Source organism: Myotis davidii, unplaced genomic scaffold, assembly GCF_000327345.1.
Source record: "Myotis davidii unplaced genomic scaffold, ASM32734v1 scaffold540, whole genome shotgun sequence".
Classification (NCBI taxonomy): Eukaryota; Metazoa; Chordata; class Mammalia; order Chiroptera; family Vespertilionidae; genus Myotis; species Myotis davidii.
In genome coordinates this window covers 779,827-801,755 of record NW_006292916.1, presented here as the reverse complement: position 1 = coordinate 801,755, position 21,929 = coordinate 779,827, and the positions used below count along the sequence as shown (strand labels likewise).

Here is a 21,929-nt window from a genome sequence, read left to right as displayed (position 1 = left end):
CCCACCGGGATGTGCCCGCAGCCAAGGTACATGTCCGGGGGCTGAACCCGGGACCCTTCAGTCTGCAGGCCACGCTCTATCCACTGAGCCAAACCGGTTAGGGCAAGATTGGTACTTCTAAGGGAAACACTTACTTTCTCAGATGACAAAACCACATTCACTCAAGGGAGCATCTGCCAGTTGTGGGAAGACACAGAGGAGGGAAGAGCATCTCCTCTCAGCCCTTCTTGGGTCCTTAGAAAGAGTAACTTTGTCGCTGCCTCTTCTGCCTCCTCCTCTACACCACTGAGCAAGGGAAGCGGGCAGGGAGGGTGAGCCAGCCAACACCTCCCTTCCCCCCCAGCGGTGTGCAGCAGGTGTCAGCGAGGGGCAGATAGTCCTCTCGTAAACGCTGCATGACACCTCGCAGAGGGAGCACAGGACACTGAGATGGCGTAGAGGGGAGCGCCGCGGGTCCCAGGGAGAAAGGCCCTCACTGGGGTGTGTACGTGTGCAAATATAGCCACGTGGCTATGTTCTCCAACTCGTATCTTAGCCTCCATTTCTTGAATGTTGGCTACCTATTTAGAAAACAGGTACTTAGGAAGGAAGCCCATAATGTTTTCCAAAAAAATTTAAGATGTTTTGTTTCCAAAATGTGTATTATGCTCAACCTTTAAAGAACATGCATCTCCTAAGCACGCATGATGACCCTGCGTTCCTGGTGTCATCCACACGGTCTGCCCTGTGTGCGGGGTGGTGATGGACACGTTTGTGCATGGAGAAGGAACTCTGGAGATGTAATTTACTATTTGACTTGGCTGAAAGGTCACGTTACCGAAAATCTTCCTTGGGCTCTATTGTGGAGTCTCCCCTGAGACTTGTGCCCTTTGGGTAATGGACACCCCTTCCTGTGCTTCAGAAAGACGGTCTTCCTTCCGAACTGACCGAGAAGACGCCTGTCTTTATTTCCAGAATTTTAGCAGCAGAAGGCTCAGGTTAGGTTCGGTCTCCCGAGTCTGTCCGTGGAGGAAGCCTGCGACCATCTGAGGTGTTCCGCACAAAGCCTCCACTTCCTGAAGAAAACGGGACTTGGGACCCAGGTTTCTGAGATTAGGAATCTGGGTTGTTTGTGTTTGCGGTCACTGGTGGGTCATTGTGCTGATGTCAGCGTGTTCAGTCTGGGTTTCGAGAATAAATCAGGTGTTTGCATGAAGAAGCTGATCCCGAAACCGACAGAAACAAACTGTGTTCTCAGTTTCCAAGGCTAACCTGGTTCACAAGCAAAAGGCACCCTGGCTGCTCTAGGCTGACTTTAACCCTCAAGTGTATGTAGAATTGGCACACTGAAATGGATATATAATTGTGCTATCAATCTTTTGGTTTCAAATTTCTAATTGGTTGGGGCTAAATCTGGATAAAATTTTCACATCACAAATTGTGTAGAGTGAAATCTTAACAGTTGAGGTTATATTAGTGTTTATGTTTTTATCAGAAATTAGAAAAACTCCCAGGTGCTGTGAAGTGGACTGAGTCAGCTTCCTGATTGAAGTATCTGAATATGACTGGTAGTGGATTATCCCTTCCTGTCCTCACTGGACTGAATTCCATGGCTTCCAGAGTACTGTCACCCCCTGCTGGCCAGTCCTGGAACCACAGTCTCATAACCAAGAGGTGTGGGGAGACCACAGGTGGAGGAGCAGGTACAGTGCAGAGTGGTGAATTCTGCAGATGTCAGGAGAGAATTCTCTGGGAGCCCAGGTCTCCCAGCCTCTGATGTGGCGAAGGCTGTGCAGAACAGAGGGCATATGCCTCCTCTTAGGGCTGGAAGAGATTTTCTCGTACACGAACCCGGAGGTGGTGGAAGGTCAGCAGGCAGGTTGTCCCAGCAACAGGCAGCGCTGCGTGAGGGTGGGCAGGTCAGCAGGCAGCACTGCGTGAGGGTGGGGCTGTGTTTGGATGGTGTGAGGGTGGAGGACTCACAGGGCACAGGGCCACTAAGATGGGCTGGGTCAGGCCGAGGAGGGTCTGTGCGCTGGGTTAAGACGCTGAGACTGTCTCCAGAGGCCTGACCACGTGCTTCTCGCTTTCCTCTGGAAAACGGGTCACCATGAAGACAGGGTTCCAGGTAAATACAGTTAAGGTTGAATTTCAGATAGATAATGAACAATTTTTAGTAGAAGTCTATCCATACTAGTGCATTATTCATTGTTTATCTGCAGTTCAAATTTAAATAGGCATCCTGTGTTTTATTTGCTACATCTGGCCACCTTAAAAGATCATCATAGAGCAGAATGTATTCATCTGATGAAGTCTTACCCTTAGAGGTTATTAAACCAACCATAGGTTGAACATTAATTAAAGCAAAGAAGTAACCAAAATTATGGTGTTAAAGCAAAGATACAAGAATTGTAAACTTCTGTACTGACTTAAGATTAAGTTATGCTCTTAACTTGTAAAGCGGGTGTAAAATGCTGTATGCTCTCACTCTGCAGGAGGCTGGTCTTCCTGCAGATGCCCACAGTACTGTGTCCGAGCCCCGGCTGATTACGCGAGTAGTCCAGCTGTAGTAGAAGCTGAAGTACAGTAACGGTTTTGCTCATCTTGGAGTAATGACGCACCTTGTGGGCATGATTGACATACTTGTCTCTTTAAAAAAACTTTCAGAGGATTTTGCTTGGTCCCTTTCCCTCCCGAGACTTCCCTGTAGCAAGTAGAAGATGAAAGCATTTTGGTGCAAAGCGTGTGCATGTGTGTGTTTGAAATTCTATTCCCAGGAATTCAGGGCCTGGAGAACAAGCATCCTGAGAGTCTGTCTTTGGTATTTTCTCCCTTCTGGTCCCTGCTTCCCGCAATGTGTGCCGGGTGATGTGCTGGGGCCGACTGAGTCTTGAGCTTGGAGTCTCAGCCAGTGGCCAGTCCTTGTTGCTGGGGATGGCTGGGGCGCTGTGGCGGATGTGCCAGGCTGTGTGGATAGGGGCCTGGGGTTTCCCAGCGGTCCAGCCATGACCCACCGGCCTGCCTCTGGGAATCCTGCTCCCTGGACAGCTGACCTCTGGCTGCCTGGGCCTGTGAGGCTGGGCAGGGTGGGCTGGACCAAGCAGGGACGCCTACACCCAAGGGGCAGGGGCTTCAGGAAGTTGAGAGGGTGATTCCTGGCCTCAATTTGAGCTGTAGAGCATCCCCCTGCTGTCACCAGGCTTTCAGAGTTGCCCTCGCCCATGTCTGGGGTGCTCCTGGTTTTCCAGGGACCCTATGTTGTAGGCCTCTTCCTTTCAATCATGTAGTATAAGAAGTTAATTTTATCACTTAGACTCAGTCAACGATTTACCTAAAAACAACAAGCACCCTTCCTCCTGTAAAACAAAATGAAACCAGAACTTCTACTAAAGAACTTAGACCAGTGGTTCTCAACCTTCTGGCCCTTTAAATACAGTTCCTCATGTTGAGACCCAACCATAAAATTATTTTCGTTGCTACTTCATAACTGTAATGTTGCTACTGTTATGAATCGTAATGTAAATATCTGATATGCAGGATGGTCTTAGGCGACCCCTGTGAAAGGATCGTTCGACCGCCAAAGGGGTCGGAACCCACAGGTTGAGAACCGCTGACTTAGACTCATTATTGATAACAGCTGTGGGATTTCAGCCGTGTGTTTTGGTGAGAGCTCACAGGGCAGTCATCCTAGGTCAGTGGTCGGCAAACTCATTAGTCAAGAGCCGAATATCAGCAGTACTTCTTCAAAATAGACTCGCCCAGGCTAAAAACCGACGTCTGCGCATGGGCCACGAAGTTTCAATCGCACTGTACACGCGCCTGCACGTGGTATTTTGTTGAGGAGCCACACTCAAGGGGCCAAAGAGCCGCATGTGGCTCATGAGCCGCAGTTTGCCGACCACGGTCCTAGGTCACAGGATGTGCGGGAAGAGGCATGTTTCCTTGGGAATCAAATATCCCCCGTCTTCAGGAAGCTGATGTACAGAAACAGTAATGGGCGGGTTTGTGTTCCTCACTGTTCATGGGGACACAGAAGTGTACCCTGAGTCTCCATGCTGTAACCTATAGCATTTACAAAGCAATAGACTGCACTTCCTCACAGCCGCTCTGTATTTCTGGTAACTAACAAGGTCAGACACTGATTCCTGGAAAGTGCTGTGAGTCATGCCACGTTGGTTCTCTCTGAGTAGAAATCTGATATTTCCCTTCCAATGCCAGCATTTAAATGACTTATCTAACCATGGGCTCCATTCAGATGGGTCCTGCGGTCAGGTCAGCAGCACAGAGCGAGTCCGCCTTGCGCTGTGTTGTGGGAGCAGGTGTGTCCAGGACACCTCCCCTGGTGCAGCCACCATAGGCGGCGGTGAGTGGGCCCCGCCGAGCTCCGGTGGAGCCCAGGGTGTTTATGGAGCCATCCCTGCTGCCCCCTCAGAGACCACTTGGAGGGTCTGTCTGCTTATGCCTGCCTACCCCCCTCACTCACTGTCCCTGGCTGCCAGACCTCTCGCTTCAGACGGTAGTGTCACCCCAAATACACCCAGATCATTCACTGGGTCTTTGAAACGTCACATGAGGTGTGGAACAGGGCTTCAGAGGAGGGCTGTACGTACATGGATGAGGCTGAGTAGATGCACCCCCCCCCCCCCATGCAGGGTGACACAGGGGTGGCATCCTCATCGTGGGAGGCCTGTTGTCTGTATTTGATGTGGGAGCACATTTCCTGGTCTGTTTTTCTGACTGTAGGCATGTCTGTCTCCCCTGTAGGACTGGTAGCCATAAAGGACGCCCATGACATAGAGACCAGGCTCAACGAGGTGGAGAAGTTGCTGAAGACCATCATAAGCATGCCATGTAAGGTGAGTGGGTCAGGTCCGGCTGGGCGGGACGGTGGCACATCCCAGCAGCGTCCACAGAGCTGGCCTGCTGGCTCCCTGGCCACCTGCCCTCCCTGGAAGTGTCAGGCCATAGGGAGGCCAGTGGGTCGACCTGGGAAAGAAAGACTTTGATGAGCTCCGGTGGCTCCATTGTTTCCTCCCTGGGCAGGTGGGAGCCAGGGGCCAAAGAGGCGTTGAGTAGGAAGGGAAGGGGCCCTCCGCTACAGTGGTCCTTGCTTTCCTGCTTCCATGCAGAAGCCCCTGGTCTGGCTGAGGGTGTCTGAGAAGAGGCGTGAGGAGCCCGAGGGAGTGTTGGCCTCAGCAGCGGCAGGCGGATAAGCAGCTTGCAGGCCTGGGTGCTGCGGTGATGAGGAACCGCCTGGGTCAGGCGACCACCTTACTCCTGCAGGCTGTTGCCTGCCTCCTCCGTGGGCGCTCATAGTTGACTGTGAAGTGAAGGGAGCTGTGGGGAAACGCTGGCCATGCAGCACTGAGAAAAGCTAGCCAGCTTCTGTCACCCCGTCCTGCCTGTCCCAGGGCCCTGTTGTTTAGCCATGTGTCCATAAATAAACGAGGTCAGCGATTTCAGCCTCTTCCGCACGGTCGGTCCTGCGGGCTGTCTGAACAGCTCTGGGTAGCACTAGATGGGGCCACCTTGTAGAGGATTAATTTTAGTAATTAACCCATTTCTCCCCAGTATTCTAGGTCAGAAGTCGTGCTCACCTTCTTTGAAAGATCTCCTCTGGATCAGGTGCTAAAAAATGACAGTGTGCATAAAATTCAACCCAGCTTTCAAAGTCCAGTGAAAATTTCAGGTAAGAGCTACAGGGAAGGCCTGGGGGAAATGCCGCAGGGGTTTCTAGGAGCTTTTCAGTGTGGTGCCTGCATGGCTGCACCCCCCCCCCCCCCCCCCCCGGGCTCTGGAAAGACAGCCCAACAGATGGTGAGCATCTTGGGTGAGAGGCTGCTACCAGATCCCTATGAACAGTGTGTTTTCTGACCCAGAGTTCACACTCCCCCTCCGTCCTAAGGGAGTTACTTGGCATATAAATTGGAGCTTAAGAAGTAGTATAATGATGAAAACATCAGTGAGGCATTTCTGAAGCAACCTTCTGGAGCCAGGAGTCTAGCTTGCTGAAAAAGATAGTGCACATAATGTGGCATTGAATTGTTCTTAGTCTGGGCAGCCGTGGCCAAAGGGGAACACGCCGTCTAGGTATTGTTAGCATTGATAAATTAAAACATTAGCAAAAGAGGCAAGGTCGGCCGCTGTAAGTAGTTGTGCACTGAGCAGAGCGCTGGCCAGCTCACCTGTGGAGTCACATGAAAGGAAGGGGGCCCCGGACTTCACCCTTCGTGGTGGCTTTCTAAGCTCTGGTTGCCCGTGTCGTTAGAACACTGTTGCTTTCTGCAGTGCTGTCTGTGAAGGCCGCTGAGGGTCTCAGGCAGGCACCGGCTTCCCCAGGCAACAGGCAGTCCACTTGTTTTGGCCTAAGAAGTAGCGTTTGCGTGGAGTCCTGCAGGGTCTGCCAGGTGGGAAGGGAGGGAAGGCAGCGGGCTGCAGGCTAACCCTGAGGGCCTGCAGAGCATCCTGGTCTGTAGGAGGCAGAGGAGGGATTCTGGAGGAGGAAGGAAGAGGAGGAATGGAGGAGCAGCCTCTAGAGGAAGTAGATGGGAGGGGAGAAGAGCCCAGACCCAGCTCCTAAGAAGAAATTGGTGGTCGTGGTGAAGGGGAGACCGAGGAGGCCAACCCAGAGGATGTCACTGGTGGAAAAGTGTCCTTGTTGAGTTCTGTGCCACAGCGGGAACCAGAGTCCTCATTGTGTGTTGGTGAAGTGGGCAGGGTGGGTGAGGTCTGGGAACCTGGGATGGAGAAGGTAGTTCCAGGTATGACTGTGTGAGGATGAGTGGGAAGCCTGGGTTAGTCTGTCTGCTGCTTTTGATGTCTATACAGCTTCCTGTGTATTCGTGGCAAGAGAGCAGGGGTCAGAGCCCTCCTCCTTCGTAGTAGAGTGAAGGTGGCTGTCGTTTATCCTGGTGGGTGTCTGTGGGCTCCAGGCTTGGAGGCTCGGAGGGCTCCGGGACCAGATAGCCAGTCCTGCTGGTTGCATGCTGCCCGCTAGAGCGGGGCAAGCTCTGTCCTTAGTACGCGGTGGTGTCCCAGCACTGGTGTCCCTGCTCTGCTTCAGTTCTTTTGTGTTGAGCAAGTGGGAGAGCAAAGAGCAGCACAGTCCTTTCAGGGCCGGTGTTGGTACAAGAGCCGGTGTGCTTCAGGTTGGCCCCACGTGGAGAAGGACAGACTTGGGCCGTGTGGCATTGCCTCTGAGTACCTCCCAGAGTGCGACCGCATGGAACATCCCAGCCCTCTGAGTGGCCTGTCTTATCGGTGACAGTGACGGGTAAATGGAAGGCCACGTCTGCCCTAAGGAGTTGAGAGGACTGAGATGAAGGGATGGCGGTAGAGCCCCATGCTGATGTTTTAAGTATGTTCTCCCTGCTTTTTCAAGAGGACTGAGGACAGAGGTTTTGGCTTGCCCTGTGTGTGAGCCTCAGTGAGGCCTTGCGTGGGTGACCAGGGACACGGTGTCCAGGTCTAGGGAGGCAGGGTGCTGACCTCCTCCTGCCAGCTGGGAGCCCAGGTGGGGGGTATGCTCTGCCCTGGGGACAAAGCAGTCACTACCCCCCAGTGTTGGCTCTGCACAAAACACTTCATAATAAACGGGGCTTCCAAAAACTGGAGTTTGTAAACATCTACTGCGCGTCGGTCCCCGAAATCCTCCAGCCAGGGGCCTGTCCAAGGAACCCGTGCGCGAGGTGGCAGGCTGGGAGCACCAATAGAACCCTTCCTGAGCCGAGTCTCTGGCAAGAAGGGGTGTCCTCCTCTTCTGCCCTCATCAATGGAGCCCAAAGTCTGGGAGTCTCCCTTTGAAGCTTCCCAGCATAGACTAGCGTGTAGGTATGCCGGCCTGGGGGTGTTCCACGGAGGTGGGGTGCACGCTTATTGCTCACTGCTCGAGGAGATAAATATACGAAGACAAGGCACTGTGGTAAATTAGGAGACACTTTTCACTGAAACTGGGGTTTGCGGTGGCACCGACATCCCTTTGAAGAATGAGTGCACATGTTTGCCAGTGGTGCCTTTCAGTCTCCATCCCCTATTCTGGGGTTGCTGCATTTGGGGGTCCCCCAGGCCTGAACATCCATCCACAAGTGTCTCTGTCAGCCTCACCCTGTCCCTGGTTTATAGCCTGGATGCTGACTGGTCATCCCACAACTCTGGCTCCCTGAGCTCAGTAATTTCTCAGAACCTGGCATCCACAATAAAACCCAAGCCCCCCAGTCATTCTAGACATGTCAGAGTCTGGCTGGCTCCAGCTTTCTGATTTTGTCACCACAGCACCCTCTGCTGCAGACCCTCCGCTGCTTCCTGGCTGGGCTTCGCTCGTGCTGTGTCTGCCCCTCCACGTCCACTCCTGTCCTGCTAAATTCCGTTCATTCGGCAAAATGCCCTCACTTGCTGCGACTCACCCAGCCCCTCCTCCTCCTCTCCCCGGAGATTTCCTAGTGCCTTCTCATGCCATTGACATGGCATTTAGGGAGGAGGTGCCCTGGGAACGGGCACTGGCCTCGCTGGCTGTGAGAGGCTGTTCTTCACACTGGCGACTTAGGTGCATCAGGCCTCTGCAGGCACAGCCTCCTCTCTCATTTTCAGATTGTGCAGTGGCCACGGGCCCCACTAGGTGGCGCCAGGCCCTGGTGATGCAAGAACTGAGCCAAGTCCTGGGCCCACAACAAGGGCAGTGGATTCTCTGGTGATGCTTTGGGTCAGTACAGCCTCAAACAGTCCTCAACCCATGTTAATCTAACTACTATCAAACATAAGAAAGATAGAATATGTGAATTAATGAACTGAAGGACTGATAGCATATGGAGCGCTGGAAACCATGGCTGCAGTTAAAAAAAGAAAAATCATTACCACAGTAGTAATTACTGCAGAAAAGATCCATTAATAGCTGCTAAGATTAGTGGCAAAAGTTTCAGGAGAAATAGGATTTGCAGAATCTGGATGCATCTCCCTAAAGGCATTTCTTAACCACAGGGAAATATAGTAACCTTTGGGGAAACTGGCAGAAGCCTCCTTACCCAGGTGATCCAGGCCCACATCCCAGGAGTGCAGCCAGTGACATCACACACCCAGTGCTCTTTGGGGAAACTGGCAGAAGCCTCCTTACCCAGGTGATCCAGGCCCACATCCCAGGAGTGCAGCCAGTGACATCACACCCCCAGGGCTCCTGCTAGAGCGAACACTGTGGTCAGAGCTCATGGAAGCATCAGACACTTTGAGGGACGTCGGTAAAATAACTCACCAGTCTCTTCAAAAGTGTCCCAGTCATCAGAAATGAGAATTTACTGAGGAACTGCCAGAGGTCATAGGAGATGAGGACACAACCGCTTAATGCAGCAAGGAGTCCTGCATTGGGTCTGAAACCACAAAAGGCTGGTCAAACTCAAGGGAGGGAGATGCTCCGTCAACAGACCTGTGCCACGGTTGGTAATTCCCTGCGGTTGGTAATCCTACCATAGTTACGTAAAAGGTCAACGTTAGGAGAAGCTGGTGAGGGATATGTGAGAACTCTGTACTGGTTTCACAACTTTTTTATAATTCTAAAATTAGCTAAAAAATGTTGACAAAAATAAAAAATGACAAAGCAAGACTCTACTTGACGTGAAAAAATGTAGCTCGAGAATGCACCATTCCATAGAATCAGTCATGTATGTGATTAAATTGGCCAGTGATTTTTTTTACTATAGGTATTAAGCTGACTTCTAAGAAATTAAAATGCTGTAATTTTTCTGAAGTCACAACACTGCTTTTGTTTCTTTTTATTTGCATGACACAGAATATATGAAGACATTAGCAACCACAGTAATAACTACCATTCCTCAAGCACCAGGTGCTTATTCTGTCTTTACAAATGCCACCTCATTTAATCTGTACTTGTGCCCTTTGGGGTGGATACTGTTGTTCCCATTTTACAGAAGAAGAAACTGACTGAGCAAGAAGTAACCTGCTCCCCAGGCAAAAGTAACAGAACTGGAGTTTCCTCAAGCGCCCAGGTGGCCTTGTGAATAATTAAACCACATACATTCCTATGCACAAAGGCTGAGCACAGGCAGCTAAGGAATGGTTTGCTACATGTCTATTTTGAGGGGGCTGGTCAAGATTCCATTTTTTAGAGCTTCAAGTTTCACATTTAAGAAAAATTAGGAAGCCCTAGCCGATTTGGCTCAGTGGATAGAGCATCAGCCTGCGGACAAAAGGGTCCCGGGTTTGATTCCAGTCAAGAGCATGTACCTCGGTTGCAGGCTCCTCCCCAGCCTGGGCCCTGGTCGGGACTTGTGTAGGAGGCAACCCAATGTGTTTTTCTCACATCGATGTTTCTGTCTCACCCTCTCTCTTCCACTCTCCCTAAAAAGTCAATGGAAAAATATCCTCGGGTGAGGATTAACAACAACAACAAAACACAACAACAAGAAAGATTAGGAAGTTCCTCTACAAGGTATTTCCTCGGAATGTTCAGAAATGTTTGAGGCACTGACGTTTGTTTTCACTTGTAAGGTTCCCCCCAACCCCCTTGGCTGGGGTGGGGTGCAGAAAGGTGCTGGGGCCATCTGTTGACTGTGCTGACGTCACTCTGAGGTCTTCTGTGCTTCTTGGGAGAGACAGATTTGGGACAAACTTAATGAAAGCAGCTAAAGAAAGTGTTTGTTTTTTATTGTTTTCATTAGGGCTCCCATATGTTTGAAATTGAGAGGGGAGGGAATCTTAGTCTTTCTGGTTAAGAGTTAGTCATCTTCAGAGTCACTCAGACTCCGGTAAACATCTTCTTGCACCTTCTCACACCTCTGAAGGGAATTGACCCTGGAGGTTCCCAGCGCCCATGTCTGTTGGTCTTCGCTCCTCCTCAGGACTTGCAGGCTCTCTCGCTGGTTCTCATGCAGGGAAGGTGGCAGCTCTGCTGGGCCCCACCTAACGTCACTGGGAGTGGGACTGGCTGAGCTGATGTTGGGAAAACCTGTGAAATTTGAGCTGTCACCTCTCCAGAAAGCCATGTGGGAATTTTAGCAACTAATTACTTGGCAAATCTGCACAACGAGTTGTCATTTTAATCCTGTAGGGATGAGGAGGAAACCTTACATTTTTCTTCATTTTTGTATAGTTTCCCTAATTCTCTTCATATGGAGAGAAATTTAACAAATTGAAAACCAAATACCTAGAAAGATTAAAAATAAGCATCCACTTATAAAAAGCAAATCCATGCGTGGGAATAAAACAATCTAAGTTATGGTCAGATGTAAGAAAAAATAAATCTCCCAAACAACAATGCGCCGGGTGCCCAGTGAGCTGGGTGCCCCCGCTGCCAGGGGAGGGGGGCCATTTGGAGCTGTGTGTCTGTGTGTGAGGCCCTGACTGGGAAGATGGTAATCCTTTGGAAAACCCTTTGAGAATGCACCAGGAACTTTCCAGTTGAGGGTACTGAGTCCCCAGATCATAGAACCCCCGGCTGGTCTGAGCCCCAGTGGTGCTGTAACAGCTACCACACCCTCAGGCACCGCCATTCCACCACTTCCAGTGCCTGACAGGCCAAGTCCTGTGCCCTCAGAAAGCTAACACCACAGAGCCAACAAGACATATGAAGACTTTTTCTTTGTGGGCCTTTTTACATTATCAAAGTTTGTGCTTGTTAGTAAAAAGTCAATTTACATGGCAGAATGAGAGAAAGTGAAAAGTGAAGTTGCCCATTTGGTTTAAGACACACACTGATCTCATTTGATCCATGTGGCAGCCCCCGGGGGTGGGGGTGGGGGGCCCGAAGGTGCTGTCCTGCCTGACAGATGGGAGCTTAGAGCCCTGCAGAGCCGTGCAGTGTGCCGCGGACGAGACCAGGACTCAAACCAGACTGACAGATGTGGGCTCAATGCTCCTTCTGCCCCAGCTTCAAACGCATGGGGAGGGTGCCTGGGAGAGAGCTCAGACATTCCCGGGGGAGAGAGGCGCCTCCCGCTTGCACAGGCCGGCAGGTATGGCTCCCGTGAAGGCTGCGCCAGCCCCTGAATCGTATGCAGGACTCCAGGGTTGGCTCCAGCTACACCTGTGGGTGCAGAGTGTTCCCCTAAAGTGTGGGGGAGACAGGGCAGCAGGTGGAGGGGGGAGTCTGCAGATTGGTGTAAGCCCCAAACTTTAAAATTTCAAAACCCGACCCGACCTGAATATTTACCTGTTGCTTTCATTTTCAGAGATCATGCGGTCCAACGGGTTTTGTTTAGCAAATACGGAAACTATCGTTATCGACCACAGTGTACCCAACGGGAAAGAGCAGCACCTGGGTGTGGATCCCGCAGAGCATTTGTGAGTACGCTGGTCTGCATGTCATTTCACAGATGGGATCCTGGAGCGGGTGGCTAGGGCGGACTGGGTTCACCCCGTGCGGAGCTCTATAGGCAGGAACTACCCGTGGCCACAAACACCAAGCCATCCTGCCTGTATTTGGACACTTATTTAGAGAGTTTGCCTTTTCTAGAGGACATAAGACCGTGGTCATAAACCTGTGGGGACACAGTTCCTTCGCCCTAATGGCTGGCTAAGTGGCCAAGCTTCAGGGTCTGGTCTGTGCTGGGCCCTGAGGGGGCACAGGGCCCAGAGCCTCCTTGGTGCCAGGCCTGGTCTCCTGGGATGGGGCAAAGCGGCACCTGCACCTCGGCCTCACGTTGCAGGGCTAGACATTCTCCAGACGCCTGGGTGCCGGGGCCTGGCCCGGGGGCTGCCCTGAGGAGGGGGAGGATGAGTGACTGGTGAAGGTGGGACAGCCAGAAACACCACTTCCCCGTTCTTCCTCTCTTTTAGCAGAACTTTGGCCGTGAGTGCCCCGGGGAAGCTGGCACTGGGCCCCCGTGAGGCACAGCCGCCTTCTCCTCGGGAATTATCAGACAGCAGCTTCAGGGATTCATAGTGTGGCTTCTGTGGACTGTCAGCACAATAAGGGTTGTGTGGGTGTCAGGAAATGATTTAGCCTCTCCTGGCGCCTCTGAATCTTTAAAGCAGGACCACTGTGTTCTCCAGCTTCCACTGTGCAGACCTCAGGTCCCAAGGGTGGCACTCCTGGCTCAGGAGCCCCGAGGCAGCGCTGGGTGTGCAGTCTCCCTGTGGGCAGAGGAGCTGCTCAGCATGCCAGGCCCTGGCCCATCCACTCCACTGCAAACAAACATGGACTAGGGCAGATTCATGCTGAGACGCCCAGGCGAGGACTGCAGGACACAGTGTGACCCGAAGAGTGACAGCCCCGGGTCGGGGAAGCCCTGTCAGACCCATGGACGGGCTCTTTCTTAGTGTCTCAGATGTCGCTCAAGTAGGTGGCGCAAGAACCCTTCACTGTGGTGTCATGAAATGCTGGCGAGGCCGAGGGGTCCCTCCTGTAAAATGCTGCTGTCCCTTTGCACACCCAGCCCTGCCACACACGGCACGGTACCTGCTGTGTGTGTATGGAGGGCGTGTTAGTTCATGCCGTAATGCGGGGCTGGCATAGTGGAAAGCCCTCCACGGTTTGACATCGATCCTAAGTGCCCTCCTGCAGTGACCTGCTGTACTCTCACCGTCTGGGTGGCGCTGGGGGTGAGCCAGCCACAGCCCTCACCTTTGTCCTTCCTGTTTCAGGTTTGAGAATGGCAGTGAGTTCACCTCCGAGCCGGAGGACGGCGATGACCCAGCAGCTTATGACACCAACCTGTCCTATTACCACCTGGTCCCCTTTGAGACGGACATTTTGGACTGAGTCATCATGGGCCCTCCTCAGCCCTCAGCTGCTGTTCAGTGGGCCCTGTCCCACCAGGCCCCCATGCCTGCACTGACTGAGCACGGCTCTGCTGCCAGGCCCGCACCGAGACCTGGTGTTCTGTGGTGAGTGGAGTAGTGGGGTTTCTGGGGTTAGCACCGACCCCACGATCTCCAACAGCCAGGAGTCAGGCCCGGAGTCCCCGACGCCTGCTGCTGAGGAAGGCCCTCTCCCACTGCACACCCCCGGCCTGTTTCTGCATTCCTAGGACTCGCTCGCTCCCCGTGTGGAGGAGCCACAAGTGCCTGCAAGACATCACGATGCCAGGGGGCCACCCAGGGCCTTGCTGGGTTCCTCCTTGCCTGTGACTGCTTCCTGGAAGGAGCCTCCTCCTGGTGCAGGGGCCCAGGGCCAGGCGCCCCTCCCTCCTGCCATCCCCAGCACAAGCACACAGAACAACCCACGTGAGATCCTGTTGAGTCCCAAGTTCTGGGCGACACAGGCAGGGCATATTAAGTAACCAGCCTTTTCCTGCGAAGCTGGGTGTGTGGCTTCCATTTGTTTTTCACCTTTTGTCTGGAAACTGAGGGCTGGCTTTGTGTCAGCCACAGTGGGTGTTTACCGAAGGGGAACTGTGGATGGGGACAGGAACGGGGGACCATTGATCATGGGGTGCTTATGAGTTGGGGCTGAGTTAGTGATGCTGCTCAACAGGAAGAGAACCTTGCCTTGCCTGCCAGCATCTCTTCAGGGTCACAGTGCTGTGGCCACCTGGGCCCCGAGGTTTGTCTCCTGGTTACTAGCTCTCCACGATGGAACTGCCATAGTAACGTGAGGGGAGAGAGTGAGAGGAAAGCCACGCACTCGGCTTGCCCGTTTTCCTCTGCCCTCAGGGAGGGTCTGGGGTCTGCGTGCTTATCTTCTTTATTTCTTCAGTGTCTACTAAGGACCAACATCTGCTAATGTAAATAATAAATTATTGAAAATCCTAATTATTTTACACAGTCTGTTTTTAAATCTATTTTAATGAAATAAAATATATTACTCTCCTTTTCTGGATGTCGTGTTTGTGTATGAAGGTATGCCTCCTCGTATTCCCTCCGGGGAGGGGTGGAAGCCAAACCCTGCCCTCAGGCTGGTCCTGAGCCCCGCCCCTCGTCGTTTGAGCAAGGTGTTTGGTTGGTCGTGGAGGGTTTTCCTCTTCTCCGTGTTCCTCGTTGGAACGTGTTCTGTGGCCCAGGAAACCTGTTCTGTGGCCCAGCTGCACACGCGGGATCTCCCTTCTGCCTTCCAGCTGTGCTCAGTTTACTGCACCCTCCTTTCAGGGGGCTGTTAGGTGGCTGATGGGGGTTGACCAGTTGCCTTTCTTCCCTTGAGGGTAAAATTCACTTCTCTCCAAGGATAGGGCTGGTTGCTTAGCGGTTAAGGTTAGAATCTATCACCAAAGAAGTGAAAACATATGCCCACACCAAGACTCAAAAAACCAATTTGCTCATGTATCATCCAGTGGATATTTCTGGAATGCCTGTATGCTGAAGGGGCACTCACACTGGAAACCGAGGCTGCCTGGTGAACAGGGTGGGTAGGTGTGATCCCATGCTCTGGAATTACAGTGAGCTGTGAGACGCACCTTACACTCTCAGGAGCAGCAAAACCAAAGCCATGTATCAAAAGGCTCCACTGTGAAACAGGCGGGAGGTGTCCACAGGAAGCCACCGCAGAGCTCTGGCACTCAAATCCACACTTTGCAGGGACTCCCAGAGTTGCATCCCAGCGGACAGGCCACACACTGCGAGGGTTTAATCTTCTGGAAAAAAAGAGAAAAAGAATATTTGTAACAGTAATATATTGCTGAAGAGTGCCTCCATGTTTACTTCTGGTTATGTGCTTTCTCCTCTGTGAACACAATAGGATCTTAGTGTTCTCAGAGAATAGCATGCCTTGCCTGTCTCCCTTCATGGTTGCCATTGTGTTATCGGAGAATAACACACTCTCCTGCTCCCCGCCCTCTCAGAGGGAACAGCCCTGGTGCACACCCACAGCCACACCTCCATGTGCTCAGGGACCCGGGAGATTCGGCTGCCACTCAGATGCAGAAGGAAAGCAGGCCCACCTGGAAGGACGTGGGAACACAGACGAGGTCCAGGTTCTCCTGCTTCACTCTCTCAGCTGTGGAGAGAGAAGCCATGTCGGTGGGTCTTCACTCTCACTTCACTTTTCTTGTCTTGGACACATTTGCTCAAATCCAACAGAAAAGGAAAGTCTGCCTTTCATACCATGTCCCCCCCTTTTTGACGAAGTTGATGAACATACCTCACACATCACACGACGGGGCAGTAGAAAGCCTAAGGCGGTGAGTACTAACTATGGAAGAGCAACGCCAGTGTCTGCTATTATGTGCCTGGCAATAGTCAAGGAACTGTGTACCTGGGAACTCTTAATCCTAAAGGTCAGTTATAACCCCAAGGAAAGGAACAATTATTACCTCCATTTTACAGAAGAGGAGACTGAGGCACAGAGAGGTAGAGGGTCTGGGTAGTTACACAGCTAACAAGGGGCAGAACTGGAACATGACCCCTGGCAGTCTGGCTTCAGTGTTAAATACTCCCTATGCTGCCTTTTACAGGGAAAAGCTAGAGGTCAATTTTCACATTTAATACAAAATATAATATCATTTGTAGACCCCGGAGGGTTGTTAGAGTGGGCTTATTCATGCATTCAGGGATTGCGCCCTTCAGGAAAACTTGATTTTTTAAAAAGGTCTTAAGAAAAACACTGTCTTGTTAAAATTTAAGTCAAATACATATTTCAGAGGGAAAGGGAGAGGGAGGGAGAGAGATAGAAACATCAATGATGAGAATCATCATTGATCTGCTGCCTCCTGCATTCCCCCAACTGGGGACTGAGCCTGCAACTGGGGCATGTGCCCTGACCTGGAATCGAACCGTGATTTCCTGGTTTACAGGTCGACACTCCACCACCATGCCACACGGGCTGGGAGAAATTTAAGTCTTTTTCATTACTTGGTTGCATCTTGTGAGGTTTAGATGTCACTATTACGAAACCCACAGTTAATTCTTGAACTTAAAGTCCTCCACACACTCAGTGCTAAGGCACAAGGATGTACAACGTTACAGCCCCTGTTCGGCCCATGAGGCAGCTTCCAGAAGCCAACACACCAGCACCACAGCCACTCCTTAAAGACAGAGTGGTGCTGGACTCTGCCTCCTGAGCACTTTGCCCCTGGAACTACAAGAGGCCAGCACTCTAGCAAGCCTCTCCTCTGGGCTTGTTCTTACAAACAAAAGCAGGGAAGTAAAACAAGTGGTCAAGCCTACACTGACCTTAATTTGTTTCCCTGAGATTGTCTGAGGGTCAGAGAGCTTGCCTCAGGGTCCCTGAGACCACACACACACACACACACACACACACACACACACACACACACGCAATGAGGATAAAATTCTGTTGAGACCTCACCTAAGTTGGCTCCTCCCTTCCAGCTGAGAAGAGTAAACAAAGATAGGGTAACCCCCAAAGATGGATGGATAGAAGGATCTCTTTCTAAGGGAAGAACAGATACACTCAGATGATCTCAGGCAAGCAGCCCCTCTTCCCAGCTCCTTGTGGCTGGAGACCAATCGGCACATGCAAAACCTCTGCTCCCCACCCTTTTACCTCCCCACACCCAGCGCACCACACAAAACACCCCAGAGACAGCTCAAGAACATGTCTATTCACTGCACATATGGACAATTGTAGAACTACTTCCAATTCCCAGCATTTGGCCATTCTGTCTGAAAAGGGGAGGAGAAATAGCCAAACCTTATCAATACCATCTTTTAGTCCCTCTTCAGCCGCCTCCTAGAGCTGCAAGACTGTTATGAACAGTTCACCAACCAGGGTGCAAGGCAAGCACTGCGCCCATTTTACAGGAACAAACCTCCGAACCGCAAAGCGGGTCTTTATTACAGTGCCAGGGGCAGTTTATCAGCACAGCCCTCCTCCTGCCATCCGACCCTGGCGTCACCATCTCCTCCTGATGAGATACACTGGGCAAGTTTACAAATGTTAGGCGCTTATTTGAGCAAAAACGGATTCAAATTGTGCAGCATCCAAACTAGCAGACAGAAAGGAGCTTCACGGAGCTGTCCAAAAGGAAAGACTTTCACACACTTTCCTCTGAGGGGTGGCAGGGTCTGCCAGTCAGATGACCCCGCTATTACTCAGGTGATTCCTGAAAGACTTAGATTCCATTTCTGGGAGAGCCAAACTGTGAGTCCTGGTTTGGTGATGTGGGGTTTAGCATATGCGACTCCATTTTTGGCCTGTTGTCTAATATGTAACACTCCCTCCATCCTATCCAACAAAAGGCTTGGACTTCCAGATACTGTAAGATTAATTTTTAAACTGACTTACAGCATGTAGACACAGCCCTTGTGATAGGCCAGGTGTTCCCACCATTTTTCAAATAGCAATTCTTTAACGCAACCACAGAGAGGGTATGTTTTTTATTATTGCCAAGTGTCTGATGGGAAAACTGAGGCACAAATACCACTGCTCTCAAGCCTTGCACCTGTAAGTACAAACATTAACACCTCACAACTCCTGTGGAGCAGGCATCTGGGCACGGTTGGGCTGGGTTCCTCTGCCCCAAGGTCACTGAAGCAGATGTGTTTCAACTGAGGCTCCACTAGGGACAGATTTCCCCCCAGGTTTGTGCCAGGATCCAGGTTAGACAGAGGAGAGCTCTAGCTCCTGCCTGGTGGCCTGGGCACTCCCTTGGTTCTCTCCAATGAGGTCTCTACATAGGGCAGCTCAAAACATGGGCGCTTGCTCTCCCCTTTCCACGGATGATAGACAGACACACACAGAGACACAGTTATCTCATCCATACCTGATGAGGTCCTTAGGAAATGGTATCTAGCATCACTCTCATTGTGTAGGTTGGGAGACTCAGGAGGCCCTGAGAGGCACAAAGTCTTTCCCAGGGCACAGAACTGATAAGAAAAAGGAGGTGTGAACTCAGCTTTCTCCTCCAAGCCTGGGACCTGGGACATTCCCAGGGAGCTGGTGGAGGGCTGTTAGGTATCTGTGTACAGGTATGGAGTTGGCATGGGTGAGGAGGGTGAATGGTCAACAGCCAGAGGGGGCTTTGGGTGGTTCTGATTAGAGGAAGGGGCCCAGGTCACGGAACCTTGAGGGGTGACCTCGCTTCCTCGGTGACAGACTGACCAACAGAAATGAGAAGTCTGGTAATGAGGAACCCACATTCTAGCTCACTCGACTGGAGACAGTCAGGAGAGTAGGATGTTTCTCTGTTGCTTCCCAACTTTGCAGGGCTCTGGGCAGAAGAGAGCCCAGAGTGAGAGATGTTTCTGTTGCTGTAGACTTTGACGCAAACACTACCATGATGCCTCTTGCCCTTTGGCAAGAGGCAGCCTCAGGTAACCGAGGGCAACCCAGAGCAGGCCCATCCAGGCCAGGCCCCAACTGGGACCCCACTTGGCCAGCCCAAGACACCCTTTACCCCTCATTCTGAATGTGTGTGTGTGTGTGTGTGTGTGTGTGTGTGTGTGTGTTGGGGTTGGTGAGGGAAAGTGGGGGGTGAGGGGCACTCATCCTGGGCAGGAGCTGGTTGTTGGAAGCCTGGTTGGTCTGTCATGTTCATACCCCCAAGTCATGGCTGGTGGGATGGAAACAAGAGTTCTGGGGACCAAGCTCCTCTACACACTTGCTAACCTTGAGCCAACAGGAACAAACAGGACTTAGCATATAACCCACCCCAATAATCTTACACAAGTGAGTAAAGAAATCCACGTCACAAAGTGCTAGAGGACAACATGGCCTTAGATGGAGCAAAGGATACCCCCCGGAGGGAGAGAGTAATTAAGTATATGCCAATTAAGTACATGGATATGCTCAATAAATGTGTGGATTTTAATTAGTTATACCACTTGCAAAGTATCCAGGATCCTACTTGCAAAGTATCCTACTTGCAAAGTATTCCTCCCCTCTCTAGCTACGTTTCTGGTGACCCTACCAACTGTCTGACACTCCTGGGCACTCAATAAATACCTGGCTAATGAATGAAATTAAAAAAATCAACATTAAAGAGAAGAAAATACAAACTTCAAGTAGTGTTAGCATCCCAGGAAAGAATGTTGGTGGGGAAAGTGGGTACCACTGAGACTGGGTGAGGTGTCCCCAAAAGGCCAATGGAGATCTCCACAGGATCACCTGGCAAATTCTGTAATAATGTAGCTAGAATCCAGTGTTCGGGGGTGTTAGCCTGAGGTGGTAGCTTACAGATTTTTATTTAAGCAAATACATAATTATTAAACAAAGGTCATATTAACATAACTAAGTTAATAGGAAAACTAATATAGGGGTTTTCTAACTATCAATTGCATTTACCTGTCCATTAGCTATTCACTTTATCCAGGCATTTTGAAATCTCAGCTTATTGTCCCAATTTTGCAGCTAAGATACTGAATCCCAAAAATAGAGCCAAAGTACACATTTTACATTAACTCTGTGAATTCCCACAGAAAATCCTATTGCTAACCAGACTTGTAACAAGTGACACCAGGACAGGGCAGCTGTGGACCTGGTGGAAGGGTACCCCCTAACAGGAGTCACTAGGTTCTGGAGGATCCCTGACCATCTTTCTATGGAACATGCTGAGCCAGCTTATTGCACTGGCCCCTCCCATTAAACAGGCTGTGTGGGGATCAAACATCATCTGTCTATGCAAAATAACTTGGTAAGCGAAGGTATTCTCAAGCACTAGCATTAGAAGATGATACCATTTTTTTATATTTTATTGATTTTTTACAGAGAGGAAGGGAGAGAGATAGTTAGAAACATCGATGAGAGAGAAACATCGATCAGCTGCCTCCTGCACATCTGTGCCTGCAACCCAGGTACATGCCCCTGACCGGAATCGAACCTGGGACCTTTCAGTCTGTAGGCCGACGCTCAATCCACTGAGCCAAACCGGTTTTGGCAAGATGATACCATTTTTTTTAAAAAAAAAAAGAAAAGAAAGACAAAAAGCCAATAAAGTCAAAGAAACTCGACCAAGGGCAGAGATACTTCACTGGGCTCCCAAAATATTTTAATTAAGATAATTAACCTAATTGGCAACAGCAAATCCACTCAGGTCAAAAGACTCCACTAACAGCAAGAATCACACCCGCTTAACTAGACTCCATCTCCCCTGCCCTCTGGCGAGTACACTCAGGGGCGGGGGCGCCGAGCTAAAACTACTGCAAGTCAAATGTCAAGACAATTTTCAAGCCAGTTCTCCACCGGCTTCCCAGGGAAGTGAAGAGAAGACCTCTTAGCAGCCCAGAACTCGTCAGTTTCCCTTTGTTGGTAAGGAAACCAGAGGGCACGTCTCTTCCAGCCCCACTCAACAGATGAGAAAGGATATAGAAAGACTAGCAGCCTGAATCTGTTCATCCGTATCCTAGTGTACATTCTTGGTAGCCTATGATTAAGTCACTGCCCTTTCTTAACAGTCTGGTCTTGCAAGACCTATCTTCCTAATTACTTACAAAGGGCCACAAAGAATGTAACAGCTAGCTAGAGGCACTATCCAGAACAGGCATTTAGATACAATCTGCCTTCCCCATTCTGACTGACTCAGGAGGGGCTGTGAAGCCCACCACAAAAGCCTGGCGGTTAGGAAACAGAAAACAAAGAAACCCAGGACTATATATATGGGGCAACCTCATTGTATCATTTGTTCAGGCTTTGGATCTTTGTACCCCCTGAGCCAGCAGGCTGCTTGATTAAAGGTCTCTCCCCTTACCTCCCAGTGCTTAACTGTTGCCTTTTTCGCACCAATTCCGTAACAATCAGGCCACACAAAGAGTCTCCGGGAAGCTCGCCCCGAGCAGATCCCACATCAAAACGGCCTTTAAGGAGCAGGGAAGTAACCCCGGGAAATGCGCGCCCGCTCCCCGCTCACGCAGCCCACGCCCTTCCAGGAACAAGGGCGCCCCAGCGGAGCCCACCAGGAGCCCAGCCCGCGGCCCGAGCCGCTCACCCTCACGTGATTCTCCCCCGCGCGTGGCCCGCAAGCTTCTTGGCCTCCTCGGCCTTGGACATCTTGGAGAGGGCTGGGAAGGCACTATTGGCTCCCCTGACGATGGGGCTGGTTTGGCCCGTGGCGCCGGTCCAGAAAGAGCGCACCCCAGCGGCTGCACGTGGGAGCCCGGCACACCCCATCGGTTCC

The 21,929-nt window shown here is 51.2% G+C and overlaps 1 protein-coding gene across 1 annotated transcript in view; it reads left to right on the top strand.

Annotated features, from left to right (window-relative positions):
- PXDC1 (PX domain containing 1) overlaps nucleotides 1–14,676 on the top strand; it is a gene marked incomplete at its 5' end in the record, with an annotated part of 21,380 nt that extends 6,704 nt beyond the window's left edge. The window contains 4 exons of the mRNA XM_006766426.2: nucleotides 4,744–4,835; nucleotides 5,551–5,668; nucleotides 12,153–12,264; nucleotides 13,567–14,676. Of these exons, the coding sequence (XP_006766489.1) occupies nucleotides 4,744–4,835; nucleotides 5,551–5,668; nucleotides 12,153–12,264; nucleotides 13,567–13,684 (440 nt within the window). The remainder of the gene's footprint in view (nucleotides 1–4,743; nucleotides 4,836–5,550; nucleotides 5,669–12,152; nucleotides 12,265–13,566) is intronic.
- Between the last annotated feature and the right edge of the window lie 7,253 nt (nucleotides 14,677–21,929).